Genomic DNA, 20,163 nt, shown 5'->3' on the forward strand with positions numbered 1-20,163 from the left:
TGGCCGGGCATCCTACTGTTTTATTATGGATGCAAATGCATTTTTTATTAAATTTTCAAACAAATAGAAATTGGCATTTTCTGCAAATAAATACAAAATTTTTGCTTGGAATTTCACGGACATGTCAGAAGTTTATAAAATAAAAGAACAAAGTTCATTTTACTCAAACATATACCTATAAAAAGTAAAATAAAAGAAATTGATCATTTTAAGTGGTCTCATGTTTTTACATGTGGTCTTCAGCTTTACATGTGAAGCTGGATAAGATTGGCTTCACATGTAAGTATCAGCCGATCAAATCAGCAGAGATAAATCTGCACTAGTTTCTGTAAGAAAATGACCTAATCTGAGGATTTTTATTGCTAAAGCAGTAATCGCCAGCAAATAAACCTGAAAAAGTTTTTTTTTTCACCCTCTGTTTAATTTTTCCTCATTGTTCCAGTGAGGAACAATGATGCACTGCAGGAGAGGATTAAATCCCTTTCCTTAAAATAGATTTCTTCTCTCCCTGTGGAACCTCCGACAATGATTATTTTAAGCAAGTTGGCTTCTGCTCACCTGGATTCGGCACTTTGCCTCCACCAGCTGCAGCTTGGTCTGAGCCAGCTCCAGCTCCAGCTGCCTGAGCTGCTCCGTCAGTCCGTCCTTCTCCTCGTCCAGAGGCTCGCTGGACGTCCCGTCGCCGCCGGGGGACGAAGCCTGCAGGGAGCCCAAAGGGCTGAACAGCTCTCTGCAGTGTTCGCAGCTCATCACTTTATTCTGCACAGCGACACAAACAACACATCTGATGTAAAAAAGGTGAAGAACTTCTGCAAAGCAGGGAGATTAGATGGAAGATGCAGAGAAAAACAACTTCAATCTGCAATTAATATTTATTGCACAAAATCAGGAAACAACAATATGCAACTTACACTGCAAAAAACTAAATCTTACCAAGTATTTCTAGTACAAATGTCTTGAAATAAAACAAAATTAACTTACGAGTAACTTTTTTAGCAAGACATAGGAGTGGACCTGCTGCAGTGAACAATAAATCAATTAATCGCATCATAAATTATCAGAAAATAAAACAAACTGAAGAATTTCCATTTGAATGATTTATGGTTTTTCTCTTTTTTTCTACCAAAAACTGGACAACAAAACTCTTCAGTTTGATGCTTTTGTCTCATCGAGCCATTTTTTGAAGGACAATTTTGTTCACATAGACTGACTGCATAATTCATTCTATTTATTGTTTTTGTTGATGTGTTTTTACTATTTAAATTGTCGTCCAAGGAATTATTTACTCAAAACAAACTCCTATGTCTTGCTAAACAGTTGCTTGTAAGTTAGTTTTCGCACAGCGAATTAGAAACTAAACTGAAAATACTTGGTAGGTTTTTGTGTTTTTTGCAGTGCATCACTGTTGCAACACATTAAAGTGTTAAGAATCAAATTTAAAAAGTCTGCTGCCTCCCAGCGCCTGTTAGATGAGGACTAAACACTCGTGTGGGATTATTTCTGCATTCAAGCTCCTCGTTGCTGTGATGGTTCACAAAAATCCTCGCAGTCCCAGTCAACCGATTTGTGTTTTTTTCTGAAATTTAAATGTCTCGTAGCTTTCATCTGAGCGCTGGCCGTGTATAATCTCACCCTGACGATGTCGAGCTCCTCTTTAGTCGCCGCCTGCTGTTTTTCCAGCCTGGTGCTCAGCTGGGAGCAGATCTGAAACGAGGCGAGGAAGAGGAAGAGGAGTTGCATAAGAGGTGACACAGACATAAATGCAACATATAAGTCACTACTCCTCATCTAAATTAAAGATACGTAAAATAAACCCAACAAAATGTCTGATGAATCTGGAAGCTATCATCTTCCTCTACGATTACAGTAACATTTGGAAAATGAGGTGAATGAAACAAGGTTGTCCTGTTACCTGTTTGTACTCAGCTATGATGGCGGTGGTTTTCTTGATCTCCATCTCTGCTTTCTCCAGTTCCCGCCTGAAAACCTCCTTCAGCTGATGGAGACAAATGAGTGAGTAGAAAAACACTGAAACCGCCCAAAACAAAAAAGATTAGCGTTCTCATTCAACAGCTGATGTTACATTTTTACTGATTTCTGTACAGAAACTTTATTTATTGGTGTAAAATTTGTTGATCAGTTGTAACAAATCAACAAATTAAACAGATTAAAGGATGGTTTATCTGACACATTTTTCTCCCCTCTAGATTTTTAGTCTTTTTTTTTCATCACAGAGAATAAAAACTTCCCTTAATGAAACATCAGACACAGGGTGACCAGTTAATTATAATCGAGACAAAAGACGCTCAACTGCTACTGTGGCTCGCAAAATTACTATCAAAAGTAATTTCAGCTGTGAAGAGGAAAGGAAATTATAGCTGGTTTTGTAATTTGCTATGGATAAATATCTGTAAAGTGCGGCATGTACTTGCTTTTCAGACTCAAAACTTTAAAGGAGCACCTTCTGTCTCAACCATCTAGAAATTTTTGCCCATTCCTCTTGGCAAAAGTAGCTAAAGCTCAGTAAGTATGAATGGAAAGTATAATTTAATTGTGTCTCATATTTATCTCTGGACTTTAACTAGGCCACTCAAACACATGGAGATGCATGTGTAAGCTTGCAGGAATGTGAGCCTCCACCCCAGACTCTGAGTCTTTAGCTCATCCATCAACTCTAATCAGCTTCCCTGTTGCAGCTAAAGAGAAACATCCCACAGCATGGTGCTGCCACCACCCACCTTGGGTTATTGCTTTATAGTGTCAATTTTATTTATAAAGCACTTTATAAACAGATATTAACTGCACCAAAGTGCTGTACAGTATTCATAAAACACAGATAATAAAGTAAAACACACATTGAAACAGACAGGCCTTATGGAAAAGCTAAAGAATAAAAATTAGTTGTAAGAAGTGATTTAAAGTGTTCCAGACTTTTGGCAGATCTAATGTTAAAAGTTGAGTTGTTTTCACACCTGATGGTCCGGTAGACTTGGTTTAATTCACTTTTACACTGAACTCTGCCAAATTAAACAACAAACCATTTGGAAAACCTGTTCCCCTCCTCGCCTGTGGTGGCGCCGCACCAGGATAATCTGAACTGAACTAAATTCAAATCAGTAAAACTTGACTGAGTTTTTGAAGTTGCAACCCTTAATTTATCGAATTCTTGATCAAACAAAGAGCAGAACAGTATGAGTAACAAGAATATCTGATTTCTGGCTGACTAAATGTCAGCAGTTAAAGTAAAATTGTTCTGGAGTGAGAACGTGACCTTTAGTCATCATCCTTCACCCGAATCGGTTTTCTCTGCTCACTGACAGCAGCTGAATGCAGCCATTAATGGACGTTCTCCTCCTAAAGATCGGAACAGGGAGGCCATTCATGCAGCTTCACATGAGTAACTCTGATAATGCCTGAGAAAACAGGCTTTGTTCAGCAAGTTGCAGCCGTTAGCTGAGGAACTGGACGGTAACCCGAGGACAAACGCTACCTGAGCGGTCTCCTCCTCATGCCGCCTCTTCTCCTCCTCCGTCTCCACCAGCCGTTGTTTGGTGCTCAGCAGCTCTTTGTTCAAGACATCGGCCTTGTCTTCAGCCTGACCGAAACAACACCACACAAGTTATCAACTAGCCAATGTAGATACCTATATAGTTACCTAATGTCCAGTACAAACTGCGGGGTGACGCTGTTTTCCTGAAACGAAGTCCAGGTGTTGTGTTACCTGGTCCAGATCGTTCCGCAGGGCGATCTTACTGGTGACCAGCTCATGTGCCAGATCGTCATTCTCCTGCTCCAGCCTCATACTGGCTTCTTGTAGACGCCGGTTCTCTTTCTACACACACACACACAAAAATAACGCGCACATTTAGGATCAATATCAGGGTATCTGCAGGTCTCAGAAAGTCAAATGTAATATTTTTAAAGGCGTTTTTAATGCCTCCATGAATGAAACTTAAGACAGAAAAACTATAAATATATCCTGTTGTGTTACAATCAAGAGTAGCAGAAGTGGTGACTGTTCAGCGGCTTCACTGTAAAACATTTGAGCAGCATTTAGTTGTATCTACTGTTACAGTTTCAGATTCTGAACCTAAATGTGAGTTTGTGAAAGATAAACTTACAGTAATAAGTTGTTTTAAATTTTTATTAATTTTGTCAAATCTCCAAAAGTTTAAAAAAACTGAAAGAAGAAAAAGACCAGAGTGGGAACTATTTCCCAGAATACTTAGCGGCATGTTTATCCTGAGATGGAAGTGCGTTACATTGATCTGACTCCTGTAAATGTTTATTTTTATGTAATTCTCAGTTTGCAGGATAATGTCCTGATCACACTAAATGTTTCTGAGCAACATTGTGATGTTTAATAAAATTCATTATCAGATCAGAAATTTTGAAAGAAGAATTAAAATTATTCTGAAGAAAAATAAGTAGCTATTTTAACTTGATTTTGTGAGTGAAGATAATAGAGAAATGTGGCTCTTTAACTCGGTGAGGCCAGTTTTTTTTCTTCCATACTGTGAAATTATTATTTGGTTTAAATTTCAGCATTAAGTTAAAACTCAATTCAAGATTAATGAACTTAGAAACAATGTTTAGACAACATCTCTCTTGTTGCTAAATCAACTTCATGAACTTTAATTTCCGAGTTAAAAAAAACAAAACTATTTTCTTATTGGTTTAAATTGTATTTTCAAGTCAGCCAGTGGACTTTCATGTTCAAGTTAAACCACCTCCAGATGTTTTACAGTGTTTGTGCTTCTCCCTCTCTCTACAGTCACAAGCTTAAAAGCTATTTTGCACAGAATGCATCTCGCCTCATCTGGGTTGTTGATAAAAAGTACTAATCTGCCAGTGGAACTAGTAATTTTTCATCAATATTACTTACTTTAATAAGCTCCTATAATTTGCTGAAAAGTTACTTGTAAGTTAATTTTGTCTTATTTAAAGTGTAAGATATTAGACCTAAAAACTAGACCAGAAATACTTGGTAAGATTTTGTGTTTTTGTTTTGTAAGATTTGATTACAGCAGCTGTGCAGTCAAGGGCCCAGTTTGTATTTTTTTTTTGTCAAAATTCCTGTTAGCGGCCGTTTCCACACCGTATCCTGAAGTCCCTTTATGTCCCATTAGTGGAGTCTCATGACTGCCAGGCTGGCAGTAAATGTTTCACATGACACGGATCTAATGAAAGCAAAAAACTATTGTCAAGGATCGGTCATCTGACCCTGATTTCCCTGTCACTTTCAAAATAATTACTTTTTCTAATGATTGAGTGACACTAAACTTACATAAATATTAAAGGATATTTGCATGAGAGACCTGAACTGATGACTCAGCTTTCATATATATAAAAGTGCAGGGAGATTATCAATCAACACCAAGTTTAGTCATTTTTGCTCCAGATACCCATGCATCAAATTTATATTTTTTATAAAACTCTTGTTTGTTACCATTCTCCTTAACTAACAAAACAGAAAAATATTCCTGATTCTATAAACAGCAAAACTCTAAACATACTTTCATGAGAATGTGTTTTGGAGCAGAGGAAGCTTACCGAGCGCCTGTCCGCAGTCAAAACGTCCACAGACAGAGCGACTAGAAGCGCTGACTAAACTTCAACACATGATCATGACAGCCTCACTTTCCTGTCACACACTTCCCAGCCACGCTTTCTCTCTCTCAATAGACTCTCTTTTCCATTTATAAATGCTTCTATTTTCTGTTGCTTTGAAAAAGCGTGACAGAAGAAGATCAATTTATCAGACTTCACATTCACACATGCAAAAAAAAAAACCAAACATACCTCACACTTGAAATCTTCCCACTCCAAAGAGCTTTTTTTATTTTAATTTAATTCTGTTATCTGCACCAATAACGCAGGAGGTTTCTGGATTTTTCTCGTGAGGAGTAAAAGTGATTCCAGAGCAGCTGGGTCAAGCCTAACATCTTATCTGCAACTAGAGTCTTCCTTCCTTCCTCTGCTCCACAATTAGGTGTTTATCCTGCAGCGCATCGTTCTCGTCTCTGGGAGAAAATGACCACAATCAACTCTGGATGTTTGTCTATGCTGGTTGTTTATGTGTTGCTTAAAGATGATTGGTTCCAACGCAGTACATTTAAACGTAGAAAACTTTTGTCTCTGCACTTTAGTAACTTATACTGCCTTCTCCCAGTTTAGTCTGACATTCAACCAGCCCTCAATAAGCAGATTCACAGTTATTCATCTTGAAATCTTAAAAAATGTTAATTGTAACATAAAAACAACAAGTTTACCAACTATAAAATGATTAAGAAATCCCTCTAAATACATTTTACATCCAATCTCAACATATTCTTGAAGGTCATTTGACAAGCAATTCAGTTCAAGTCAACAATTCTTAAAAGATGCATCAACTTTGAATTTTAGCCCATCATAAATTAAAAGAAAAACACATAAATACTCTTTTTCTTCACTGAAAAATAGTATTTATGTACATATATTTATGTGGACGATTTCTCAAATCATCAGTGATGTTGAGAAAAGATAAAATATTTAAGCCTTACATTTATTGAGATTACAAAATTATTTGTCTTGATCAGTTCAGATGAGTTCACACCTTAGTGGATATAAAAATCATAGTCAGTATATTATTGGTTGATGAACAGATGATTGATAGAATCATAAATGGACTAAATTTCTGCTTTGCATTTCTAGTCACACTGATCACTCCAAGCATTTCACACTAGAGTCACATTCACCCAATCTGTCAGTTTTGACCAAAACAGTTAAGACTGATCAAAACAGAGACAAATTTAACTCTGACAGTCATTTGATGCACTGTAGGTTTGCAAAATTTCAAACTAACCTGTAAAAAAATCCATGCATACAGATTTACATAAAGCTTCAACATTCATACGTGACATTACTGTCACAAACAAGAATAAATACACTGAAATTACCAACCAACAAATTTATTCTAAAGTTTAACAAAAATACTAATTAGAAATCAACCAGAAAACAAACAAAATTAATTAACTGATAAGTTAAATTCAAAGGCTTAAAAAACAGACAAATAGCTCCAACACCAATATGCAATGTGGTAAACAAAATGAGCTGGAGGAAGCTGGACTCGAACCAGCGACTTTCGAATTGCAAGACGACTACGCCTCCCATTCAGTGGTGCTATAAACCTAATGGTTAGCTGGAGGGGTGGATGGACAATTGGAAAGATGGACAGAATGATGGATGAATGAATGCACAGATGGTCGGACATACAGACAAACAAATGGATGGATGACTTCTAAACAGAGAGACAGATAACGACATAATATTCTTTTCTTTGGGACAACCGCCAGCCATTTCTTTATATTTTGGAACAACAAACAATTTCCAATATGGAGATATCATGGTTCATCTTCCATCTTTGGGATTCTGCTCTTGAATTTAATGACAAACCATCCAGAGTGCCTTAAAGCATCAGTAGTACTGGCTTCACTGCCTTCCAGCAGGAGATTAAAAAGAAGTAAATTCACCCCATCATAAACCTCCTCAGGAGATCTTACAGGTTTGTAGTCGAGATAAAAGTTTTTCCATGTCTCCGTGTTTAATGGCTACATTTTATTTAAATTTTTTCTGCTCATCCAGACCTGGAAAATACTGAAATCAAATGTAATAATTTTGTAGTTTGTAGGAACTCTGGTGGTGAGTCAACTAGTATGACTTGCTTTAATAAAAAGAAAACAGAGAGATTGTTGGGAAAAGTAAGAAAATGTATGAACAGAACTAAAACGTGAAGGACGCTTAATAATCTGCCTCATCTCTTCCATTTATACCTCATTATGAACAAAGATGTTGCTGCTGAGCATATCTGACTCAAGGCAGAATAATCTAAGACCTATTTTTAAAAACGTTAGCATCATTAATGACAAGTGAGTGCAGCCTGATGAGTCACACTGGAACCAAAAATACTTTCACAAACAGCACAACACTGCCTGAAAAAGCAAAGCTGTTTCTAATATTAGGAAGAAAAAAAAAGATTTCCAGTATAAACTGAGAGATAAATTTAGCAGATACAAAAACACCTTCTCTATCAGCACTTAGATCAAGTTGAGAGTTTGTCAAACCTGGTATCGATCGATGGGGTCTTCTTGTTGCAGCTGGCTCTCTCTCAGCATCTGATACTCCTTCTCAAACTTTTTCAGCTTTTTGGTTGGAACCTGAAAAAAATTAAATAAAATAAAGTTGAAAATTTAAACCTTACTCAAAACTCTGTAAATGCTGTTTTATTAAATGTCTGCAGGCTTAACAAAAGGTTAAATGTCTCATTCAGAGGAAAACAACAGAGCAGCTGTTCTTAGCATTAATGTGACTTCAACTCCTTTGTTCTGAGATACGATTAATGATTTTATGCAAACATTAAAACCATTTAAGTTCCACACTCAGTTTGGCTTCTTCCTCAAAGTGAAAGTAGTTTCCGCCAATTTAGAGCTGCAGGATCTTGATGTTTTTCTTCAGCAGCAACAGTGACAATAAGGCCAGATGTGTGGAGCTAAATATGGGATATCGGTGAAATCAAACCTAGAAGGAGCTTCAAAAAACCTCTGGCGAGTGTCTTGGATGATGTATGCCTGATCCAATTAGTCTGAATAAAAGGTTAGTAAGGATAATAAAAATCCACACAAATTTTTATTTCTAAAAGAAAAATGTTGAAAATTAAAACCTTGTATCTTCCTTCATAATTGTGAACCAATTTGGGTTTTTATTCTACATCCATCCATCCATCCATCCATTTTCTTTACACCCTTCTTCCCTAAATGGGGTCGGGAGGGTTGCTGGTTCCTCTCCAGCTGCGTCCCGGGCGAGAGGCGGGGTTCACCCTGGACAGGTCGCCAGTCTGTCGCAGGGCAACACAGAGACATACAAGACAAACAACCATTCACACACACACTCACACCTAGGGAGAATTTAGAGAAACCAATTAACCTGACAGTCATGTTTTTGGACTGTGGGAGGAAGCCGGAGAACCCGGAGAGAACCCACCATGCACAGGGAGAACATGCAAACTCCATGCAGAAAGACCCCGGGCCGGGAATCGAACCCAGGACCTTCTTGCTGCAAGGCAACAGCTCTACCAACTGCGCCACTGTGCAGCCCGTTTTTATTCTACAAAAAATTTAAATTAAACCCATCACAGTATGAGGTTGTAAAATGTAAAAAAGTTTGAAGTGTATTTCTTTTTTAATTTTATCTTCCGACTGTATTCCCATAATTCTGAGTTGAATGTTAGGAAATAAATTTTTTACAAGTATTTTTTACTCATCTGCATAGCAACAACTTTGGGTTATATAGACATTCAGAAATGGAACAAAAATAGAGCTAAACTCTCAAATTAAAGTTTTTGGCTCTACAAAGTCAGCTGTACGTCTTGGAAACAAAAATCAACCAACATTTTTGGCACACAGGAACCCAATATTACCATAAAACACCTCAAAATCAGCTACAGTCAAACAGCACAACCCTTGTACCTGTTTACATCCACAGGTATCAACCTGCAGATGTTTGCTGCATCAACTGAAGTCATTTCACTCTAACCAACTTGCGGGTGTAAAAACCTATTAAACATGGATCATGTTGTTTGACAAGCAGCTGTGAAATATCCTTTAGCTCCAACTGTGACTCATAATTTCACTGCCCTACGCCTCGGTCTGTGCTGCAGGTAGATGGTGATGAAATCTCCCTAGAGTGGAAACAGCGTTGCCACCGTCGAGGTTTGGGATTGCATGGCCAACCCGGTCACATGACCTCTCTTTTGAGACTGGGATGCGTTTCATTTCAGCCTCTCACAAGCTGCATTTGAGTCCAAGGAAATGATCTGTTTTATATTTTCTAAGAGGCTGTTTGTCTTCATCAAACATTTAGAGAGCGAGAGAGAAGTGGTTTAATTTAATCAAATGAATTTATGGAGTCTTTGTTCACCTGTTTCCAACAAACAAAAATAGAAGTGGTTGTTAAATTTCACAGATTCACTAAAAAAAAATCACCTGGTGACCAGAATCGGCTTCATTGCAGTTTCTTTGAAGCCAGTGAAAGAAAATGCAGCTTAGGAAGCTGAAATCTTTGGCGCGATGCTATTTGACAGATTATTGTTTGCAAAGCAAGGAGTGCCATTTATTTGTTGCTGATTGGCTTCACTGCAGATACAAGGAAGCTTCTGCATTTGTGCTGAGATGGTTTTTACTGTGGGTCATTATGAATTTTTATTATTATCATTATTTTTTTCTCTCTCTCTCTAATTTATTTTTACATTTTATTTATAGTTATATAACACAGATTAAGAAGAATTAATAGGTGTACATTGGCAAGGAGTTGGTAATTTTTCAGATGCTGTATGTTTGATTATTTACAATTGTCTTTATTATTATTAGTTATTATTATTATTATTATTATTATTATTATTATTATTATTATTATTATTATTATTATTATTATTATTATCCGTAGATTTTCTTGTCTTGTGAGTTTGTAACCATTTTGTCTATGTAACATAATTTATTTGTTGGCTCTTTAGCCCCTCATATTAAACAGCAACATGAATATTATAACATGGTTTTAATGACACATTTTTGATAATTATTAAGTCAGTAATCAATATGGTAAAAATGGTAAACTAATTATTTTGTTCAAACTATTGGCATCTGTTTAGGGGCTCTATAATCTTTGTGGATTTTATTTATTTGTGGGCAGCTTCCAGGATATAAACAGCATCTCTGAATCTTTTTAAGGCTAAACCTGCTTGTTAATAATAATAAAATAAAAAAGCCTAAGATCTAAGGCAGAGATGTTTGTTTTCCAATGAAAGAGCACATTGTGCACTTCCAATATTTTTATTAAGGTCAAAAACTGTTTCTCTGACTTAATAAGACTAACAGAAGTCCTTGAAATGTTTCTTTTGCATAGATTTACATTTATCTTCTACATTTGCATCCTAAGAGATAAACGCAATGATAAATGATTCCACAGTTGAATAACTTTTCTTAATCACATCTTGTGTTTGCTTTAAGGTTTGTTTCTACTGCCTTGTGCTAACGTAATACTTTGCAATGCAGACTCCCTTCATTGATAAACCGTTGAAGCAAAAAGCAGTGTGCAATACGTGGGCTCCACACTGACCTGTTAGTTCACCGTACAATCTTATGACCCGAATCAAGTTGGTGATGTCTGCTAACATCACAGCTCATAAATCAGGCAAACATTTTCCACCACATACCAGAAAATCCAGCCTCTGATGGATGACTGACTATCACTTTCTTCTGTATCAATGGTGATAAACTGAACAGACATTTTCCCAGAAGGCATTGGCACTACTATGGAGCAATAGAGATACGTTTTGAAACCAACAACCTCAACACGCATTTATAAGTACGACCAGTTCAACTGACTCTTGTGTTTTGCCCTCATGGTGTTTTCCATTAGTTCCTGATGAGGTTTGTTTACCTTATTGAGTTGTACCATGCTGGATCTACATGCAACAATATTTCTAAATGCAACAATATTTCAGTCTGGGTGCCTACTAAATGTAACTTTTTTACATTTATTTCTGTTTGTTATAATGTTACCTTAAGATAAAACCCAAACCAAACTGTGCTTTTAATTGGGACCGGCTGCTTTGTATTGTTGCTTCAAACTTATATTTAATTTATGAAACTTGCATTTCACAGGAAGTGATACCAAAGAAGCCTTTCAATGATGAGCTGATAACATGGTTTGTTTATCAGCGCTTAGTTTCCTTTTGTGAAACACAGCATGACAAAACTAAATTAAAAAACGACCAACTTCCCTTTGGCTCATTTCTTTAGCTGAAAACTTTGACTTTTCCTCCTTTTACGACACACTTACCAGGATTCTTATGCAAACATAAACTTCATGAACCACGCACAAGTCTTTTCATATTTTACAAACTTTAAGTGCTTTATTTTAAAATTTGACTTCTCCTCTACAGGCTGAAAACACATAACTAAATGTTTCACAATTTATCTGACCCATGAAATGTTAAGCTGCTCATATATGACTTCATACATTTACAGAAAGCCAAAATTACATTTAAATACTTGCATCTAAATGTATTTACAACAATCTTACATTTTTCTAAAGAAACTGTTTTCAGGCTTGACTTTTCACTCCATAATTCTCCAGCATTTATCTTTTCTATCTTTTCCTTTTATTGTTGCAGCTCAATAACAATTTGGTTAAATAATATTTTTGTACAAATTTAACTCAGATGAATTATATTTGAATTGATGTCTTTGAAACTAGGAAAAGATGTAAGGAAAGGAACAATCTAAACCTAGAGAAATAAAACAACAGTTTTTGGAACTGCTACTGCAGACAGCTCGTGTTGTTTGCTGGTGTTGTTTGTGAGCATAAAGTTTATTATAAAGTTAATCAGATATTAAAATGTCTTCTTTAACAGTAATTTTTCTCTTTTTATGTCCACTTTTAAACATGAAATACTGGCTAATATCAGCAAATTGTACTAAATTAGCATTTGCTCTCTGTGAATGATTGTCTTGCATGTGTCTTGTCAGGATAATTTTCTTCAACTACGAATGTGTTTGTTTTTTAAAATAAAAGATAAACTGTTTGCAGCTGCAGTCTGATCAGTATTTTAACCTTTTTCTTCATCCATTACATGTGTAACATCAGCCTAAAGTTACTTTTAGGACTCAACAACATATTTTAAGGAATTGTAGCCGGCATTTTAATGCCATGAAAGAAGGCGTTGCAGGCTCTGACAGTAGCTGTAGTGCAGTAAAGCCTTTATAAACAAAGAACTGATTCAGTGGAGAAAAGGAAACGTTCTTTAGTCTTTTTCCATTCACTGCTGTGGTGAATTACAGGGAGGCTATGTTCTCCACAGGGACATTTAAAGACCATGTAAATCCGCCGGTTTGCTAGGTCTCCATGCTCATGCATTCAGGAACATTTCTCGAGGCATAATTAACTGAAAAAGCTGTAAAAATAATGATATATGTCTTTTAATTTTGCATTATCGTGAAGGCTAGAACAAATTCAGCCCATCTAAGTGGATCTGTTCTCTGCTGCAAGGAGGGGAAATCTCTTATTAGGAGAAACATCCTTTAGTTAATATAAGTGATATTTTTTCCCTTTGGTTAGAGGTCTGACTGTAAATCTCTTAACATGTGATTCATATAAGTCTCGTACTTCTGTTATGCTATAAATAAAGAATTTTCAATTTGTTTAGGGGGATTATCTTTGCAATGGCCCTTTAAAGGGATTTTGGGATAAAAACAGCAAAAAGATCCCAACAAAAATGTATTAACTTATAATCAAATGTGTCTCTGTAGGGTTCCAAGGTTTTTCTGTCATTTTTACCAACATGTTCTAAATAAATAAGAAAAAGTATTCACTGAGACATCCTTCAAATCTCTGACATACTTCACAGAAATGAAGCAATTTCGCGACGTCATTTTTAGGGCAGTATTTTTATTCACAGTGCTTGTATATTAGTTTTATGAGTCACCAGACGATTGACCTTCAGAATTACACAAGGAGTGACACTTTTTTTTATCTTTACTTCACCACCAAACTTTTCATTTTCAAGAGATTTCTAGATTTCCATGGACAAACTAAATTAGAGCTCGACATCTTCAGCAACTCACATGACATCTATATGCGCATGTAGCTTCAGAGGATAAAAATGCATCCTCACATGCTCCATTTCCAGAACATTTGGTGTGATAATGAGAGGTTAGAAGGTCAGCACGGATAGAGGACACACAATTAAAAGATAGAAAATGGTACCAGGACCACTTTTAGCTTCCTGACCTGAATCCCTGATGCTGAAAATGGAACTTTAGTCCCAAAACTTCTGGCTCAGATCTCAAATCAGGTAATAAACAAAGCAAAACAAACTTTACTGCAAGGTTACTGGAGAAAAGCTCCAACATGACAGAGAAGCCTCAACGTTTGAATATTGAAATAAGGACAAAGCCACCTGGAGATTAGAGTAAAACGAGGTCAAAGAATTAAATTACCCACCAGAGGGACGCTCAAACCCGTGCACACAATTACTCAATTTACCCCAAACGTCAGAAACGGTTCCTGAAATATGAACACCCACACGTTCATTCAAGAGTATGCAGCATCAACCACGTGGAAAGAAACACGTAGTTTCACTAAAAATGCATCTTTGTAAGAGCAGCTCTACGCCAGTTTTCTGAATTACATAAAGAGAAAGACAAGAGAGAAGAAAACGAATCAGACCTACCACAGGTCTGAAAGATCGCAGCGGTTTAGAGTGAGCAACCAAACAAGCCAAGGTGTCCTCCTCGCCCGGACGATTCACTACATGAGCGTCGTAGGCCACCATGATGGACACCTCCTGCATCATCTTGGTTCCTGCTTGCTCCGAGCAGTGAGGAGGAGGAGGAGGGGACGAAGAGGAAGGAGGGAACCCGGTGGGGAAGTAAAGCGGCCGTGGCTGAGAGGTTTTGTTTCTCTCTGAAAGTGCAGAAGGCGACTGGCTGCCTTCAAGAGTCCCACAGAGGCAAAGCCACGCCCACTGAGGAGGAGGAGAGCGGAGGGAAGGGAGAGAGCAGCACAACACACCTGTTTGTCTCTTCCTCTCCGTAACGCTAGAAGTGCGTGTCAGAGGAGGATGAGTTTGCTATTTCTTCCTCTGCTCTGAGCACTTCCCTCTTTCTGCTCACTCTCTCGTTTGTGCTCCTCCCTCCTTCAAACGCTCTTTTTGGGGCTGCAGTTTTTTCTGTTTCCTGCTGCTAGTAAAAATAAAGATAAAGGCCTGTTTACACAGTTGCACTCTGTATAAGTGTGTATGAGCGATAGGAAGGAAGTAGTCACATCAACCGCAGTGACTTCAGTTACAGTAGTAGGCGCAGAGAGGGAAAATTCAAAGCTCCTGCAAGATCCCAAAGGAATCAATTAAAGTATCCAATAAAACTCCTTCAAGAGTTTTATTAAAAGATTCTCAATCTGCTCTTAGGAGAGAAACATTTTATATTAAAGAAACGAACCGTGAGAAATCATTGCCATCATCAACATCAACTTATTTCATCATTAAAGCTGTGTGTAACTTTTATGGAACATATTTTTAACATTTTTTTTTTTTTACTAATCTTTAATGTGACCTCTAACCTTTGCAACTAAAAGCAAAACAAACTGGGGTTGCAGCTGACGATTACTAGCTTGGCCACTGAGTGCCGTAATAAACTAATACTGATCACTTTAAAAATCTTAAATCTTCTGCAATGATCAATACAAGCCTAACTTTTTATGTAACAAAAAACCTGCTACGATTTTTATAGCCAATGTAAATTCTAGCTATTACAAGGTTGTCCAACATGTGGCTCAGGGGCCGTTAGCGGCACCTGGTATTATTCAGGAATATTAAAAATTTAACTCCTGAGCACAAGTGACTGATTCAGGTAGTTTATTTTTAACTGCAGCAGAAATCTTGTTAAAATATAAAGTTTTCATCCTTAAATAACCACACAAATCTATTTAGTTCCAACCACACAGTGACCTAAATCTGACTCTTATGGATTCAGACTGATGAAAATTTTGCTAAATTTTTCAATAAAGACCTGATAAATATTTTTTTTAAATAATGCAAATCCACACAAACCCTCTCAGGTTTTAGCTCTACAATTGTTTACACATCTCTTTACAATGCAGAACAAATCTGACAACTTAATTTATTTAATTAAACTATGAAGTTGGTAAAATAAAAATATCACAGTACAAGTTTTTATAAAAAAAAAATATGACAGATTTTATGACACACGTGACAAAACGGTTGTACTCCCCTGAGTTATTAGGTCAAAATGGCTACACATGTTTCAGTGTGACATTCGATGTGCTTCACTCATTTGTTACACTATCTTTCAATATAAAAGACTTTCAAAGGTAAATTTGCATGGAAGTATTCTTTATCTGGCTACCTGCAAGTTTGGAGTCGCCTGATTCCTCTGCATAGTTCCTGACAAACATTCTTGACCTTTCCTACACAGGGTCAAACTAAAACCGACCTCCAGCTCCCACCATGTTTGGAAGTTTAGAATATTAATACAGCTTCTGCGTCTTCACCCATGACTCAAAGTTATGCTTTAAGTCTACGGTTTTTCAACACTCTTGCTCTTATTTTGCCTTAGTTTGAAAAAGAGACAAAGGTTTATTGAAGCTGAGGCTCTCAGCTGTTTAATCAATCAACCCCGTAAGTAGGAAATAAATGCAAAGACTTTCATCTGCTACTTTAAAGTCATCGCTCTGGTTGTGGGTATGATGGATTTTTCAAAACGGCTGAGAAATTCAAATTCCTCCTAAAATCCGCAGAAAGCTTAAGCCACTCCACCCGTTGTGTTCACCAAGCAAAGGTGCCGAGAAATTCTTTCGCCGTTTTAAGCTGCTTATGAAGTTTGGCTGATCCGATTTAAATGCTGACAGACGGAAATGTGGGGAAGAAAAGGAGAGGCTGAGGAAAAGTAATGCATGTTGTATGAGACGGTCTGCCTTCTGAGTAGGATGAAGTATGAGAATTACATTCATACTTTATGAGAAGCAAAAGTACTTTTCTTAGTGTTGCCCTTCATCAAGAAATTAACATTTTCAGCTACATAGAAGAGATTAAATGTTATTTATTTTACCTTGTGAATTGGTCCTATAAACAACCTGAAATTAAAAATGATTGCATATATATTTATTTTTGAAAGCAAAAGCAGATAAATCTAACAATATTCCTACACATTGTTGATAAAAATAATGCTCAATTCACCCTCAGGAAGGTAAAAAACAAGGAAGTATGTAAGAGTAAAAGAAGGAAAGGAAGGAAGGACACATAGGATGATGTGAGGTAGGATACAAAGAAAAGTGTATAAGAAAGAAAACAAGGAAAAGAAAGAAAGAAAAGATAAAGGAGAACATAAGGAAGGAAAGAAATAAAAGACATAAGGAAAGTAAAAATGCAAAAAATGAATTAAGGAAGGAAGGAAAGCAGAAGTGAGTGGGGAAGTAAGAATGACATGCAACAAGGAATTATAGAAGTATATAAAAGAGGAAAGGAGAAAAAATGAAGGAAAGAAGGAAGGAAGCAAGGATGAAACGAAGGAAGGACAGACCAAATATTTCGACATTTGGATAAGAATAAATTCTGGATACAATTCTTTTATTTTTTTCCACACTTTTTCAGATATGAAAAATAAATTCCAGACTGTTCCAGATTATGATGTAAATCACACATTTACAAATGTAAATGTATAATTAAATTATGTAAAAGTAAATTATGATGCATGTGAAGCTTTCATAGACAGGAAATGGGTGTGTGTGTGTGTGTGTGTGCGTGTGTGTGTGTGTGTGTGCGATGTTGTTACACTGCAGGCTGATGTGACCTGCTCTGACCTGCAGGGGGCTGAAGTTGGACAGATAAGACAGAAGTGAAAACAGTGAAGAGAAGCGCATGAAACGCATGACAGGCATCGTTTCGTCTTCATCTCTATCCGACTCACTTCATGCCGCTGCATCCACAGGGAATATTCTATTTAAAGCTTGAAAGTGGTTTAAAAATATAACAGAGGAGGGGCATAAATTCATGAGGAAAGCTTCAGGCAATCACAGATGTTTTTTTTTTTTTATGTTTATGTCATTCAAGATGAGTTCATGATCTGTATTTTTTACCTCATGAGTTAAACACTGAAGGTTGGTTTTGGTTTGTGATTGTTGGTTTATGTTCTTTTAACTTCACAGATCCTAGACAAATTTTTTTGAAAAATTCAACCAGAGATTCCTACAGATGAGTATAAAAATCTCCCGGCTCCAAATTAAGCAAAATTGGCAACCTGATCAAAGACGACGGGCAATTTTTCTACCAAATTTAAGTTCAGAAAAAATGCAGGAAAACAAAAGTTAATTGTTAACCAGATCCGTAACAATCAGGTTGGAAACTGAAAATTGGATCTTTTTCTGCTCTTCCATGTTGCACTAACAAAAACAACCCTTAGTGTGGAAGTAGTTAATGACAAGAGAAGTCTCAAACTTAGGCTTTTTCATTATTTTTGAGGTGGTACCGAGATGGAAGAAGCTTTTTTAAAGAGAAACGGTATTTTCAGAGATGTATATTAAATGTATGCACTCCTTTAGGCTGTGAGAGCGAGTTAAACATCTACAGATAACAGAAAACCGCCCAGCTGCTTCCTTTTATTTCCGCTTTCAATCTCTATCTGTAAGGAACGTGACGGATTTGAATGTCCTGCCACTTTGCACGGATTAAATTTCTATAAACAAGAAGATGTCTGCAATAAGGTCCTAATTTAGTGAAACAGTAAAAGTAATTTCTTTTACAATTTCCCCCTTTTTTTAAAATGCAACGCCCTGTTTTATTTTAAATAAAAAAAAAAGATGAAGTTGTGTTTAATCAGGCAGATGGCCTTGCTTAAGACAAGTAGAATAAAATCTAATCCTGAAAGATATTTCAAACCAATAGGGAAATTGGACAGAAAATCCTAATCATCCACCCAACTGCATTTTATATTTGCATTTCTGTTTGAGAAAATGGCAAAAAGGAAACTTTAGTCAAAAGGAACTAATGTTTCAGGATGTTTCAAGATGGAAAAGATAAATAAATAAAACATAGAAACAATGACGCAAGAAGAAACCGAGTACGGAAAGATAAAGAGAACGAGATACAAAGTCTTTTTCTTTATCTCACCTATCGACTAGCATGAAGGAACAGTTCAGTGAGAAATCAGGAAGTGTTTTTTACCGTTTATAATCCAGAATATTGTTAAAATATTAACTTAAGCAGCACAGACACAGATAAAACAAGATAAAACCTCAGTAACAAATATTTCAAACCAATATTTAACCAAATCAAGGAAGCAGGAACTGCAGGAAGGCTTAGAAATGGCATGACGTGACTTTAACTATCATTCAAAAAAGGAATGTGCTAGAAGGCAGCATTTGCTTCTCATTCATGAGATGAAGGCTGACAAATCGACATATTTATGCATTTGTTATATCTTTTTACTTTTGTACACATTGTACTTCTGCAAGATTTCACAAGAAAAGCCAGAGATAAGAAGTGAGTCACAGAGTGGACATCCTGTATGTACTAAAACTAACACACAGTCACACACTGGGTAATACAAACACTTAGAACTTCTTACTCTAGATTGCAGTCTTGCATTTTGTGCCTTACCTAACAGGGAGCAAAAATACACCTTTAAAATCTAAAAACGGAAAACTTTCCTGGTTATGTACCTTCTTCCTTCTCCTATCCCATCACTCCACACACATGCATGCATATCAAGAACACCCTGTGCCGCTATGGTCTCTGGTGATTTCAGCAAATTCCCTGAATACCAACAGCCTACTTTCAGCAGCAGGATGATAACATGTGCCGCCTCCTGAGGAAATTTAATGAAAACAGACACTGATGTTCTGGGATAAAATAGGTCTCCTATTTCCCAACTGAAGGGAAGAGCAATTAAACTAAAATGTAAAAAAAAGATGGTAAAGCACAACTTGGTCATAGAGTATGTCTATTTGTTGTTTTTTCTGCTTATTCTGAAAGCAAATGTTAGATTTTCAGTTTTTTTCCTTTTAAAAGCACTATTTTCTAACTGCACTTTTTTAAAGGCATGTGAGTTATAAATTAAGAAGTCAGGACGGTATTTAGAGCATGCCGAGTTTTTATTTTTTTATTTCCTAGTAGATAAGAAGCACTGAACATATTAGCATTCTGGTTTTCTGTGTTACCTTGATGTTGCAGGCCTGCTCCATTAGCCGCCGCGCGTTCTCTGCAGCTCTGTAGCGCTTCGGCAGCTGGACCCGGAAGAACTTGAGAGCCCCCTCAAAGTCCGCCTGCAGGAGGTCTTCTTTGGACGTCTGGAGGGAGAAAAGAAGAGTTGGATGAGATGCATGCAGCCCAAACACAGAGAACAAAGCCTCCACAAGTGGTCTTTTTCAGCATACAAGTTGATTAACAACAAGGTCAGAGTCATGCAGGTAAATACATGAGGCAGTACGTTTTTGTTTACATGAACAGCAAATACTTGATAGAGTAGAACAGTAAAAAAGGAAAATATAATCTATTTTCATTGAGGAAAATATTTTAATTTTAAATTTCACTGGCAATATAATGCAAAAACAAAA

At 36.7% G+C, this 20,163-nt stretch overlaps 1 protein-coding gene across 3 annotated transcripts in view; it reads right to left on the reverse strand.

Annotated features, from left to right (window-relative positions):
- rabgap1l (RAB GTPase activating protein 1-like) overlaps positions 1-20,163 on the reverse strand; it is a 161,418-nt gene that overhangs the window by 2,774 nt on the left and 138,481 nt on the right. Inside the window, exons 19-25 of one of the 3 annotated variants that reach the window (XM_044130479.1) lie at positions 19,768-19,896; positions 8,103-8,195; positions 3,722-3,832; positions 3,491-3,595; positions 1,913-1,996; positions 1,633-1,704; positions 559-759 (exon numbers count right to left, since the gene is read on the reverse strand). In XM_044130479.1, the coding sequence (XP_043986414.1) occupies positions 559-759; positions 1,633-1,704; positions 1,913-1,996; positions 3,491-3,595; positions 3,722-3,832; positions 8,103-8,195; positions 19,768-19,896 (795 nt within the window). Of the gene's footprint in view, positions 1-558; positions 760-1,632; positions 1,705-1,912; positions 1,997-3,490; positions 3,596-3,721; positions 3,833-5,809; positions 6,024-8,102; positions 8,196-14,266; positions 14,969-19,767; positions 19,897-20,163 lie in introns of those variants that run through there. The other 2 variants (XM_044130481.1, XM_044130480.1) reach the window with 2 other exon arrangements.

Source organism: Gambusia affinis, linkage group LG10, assembly GCF_019740435.1.
Source record: "Gambusia affinis linkage group LG10, SWU_Gaff_1.0, whole genome shotgun sequence".
NCBI classification, from domain to species: domain Eukaryota; kingdom Metazoa; phylum Chordata; class Actinopteri; order Cyprinodontiformes; family Poeciliidae; genus Gambusia; species Gambusia affinis.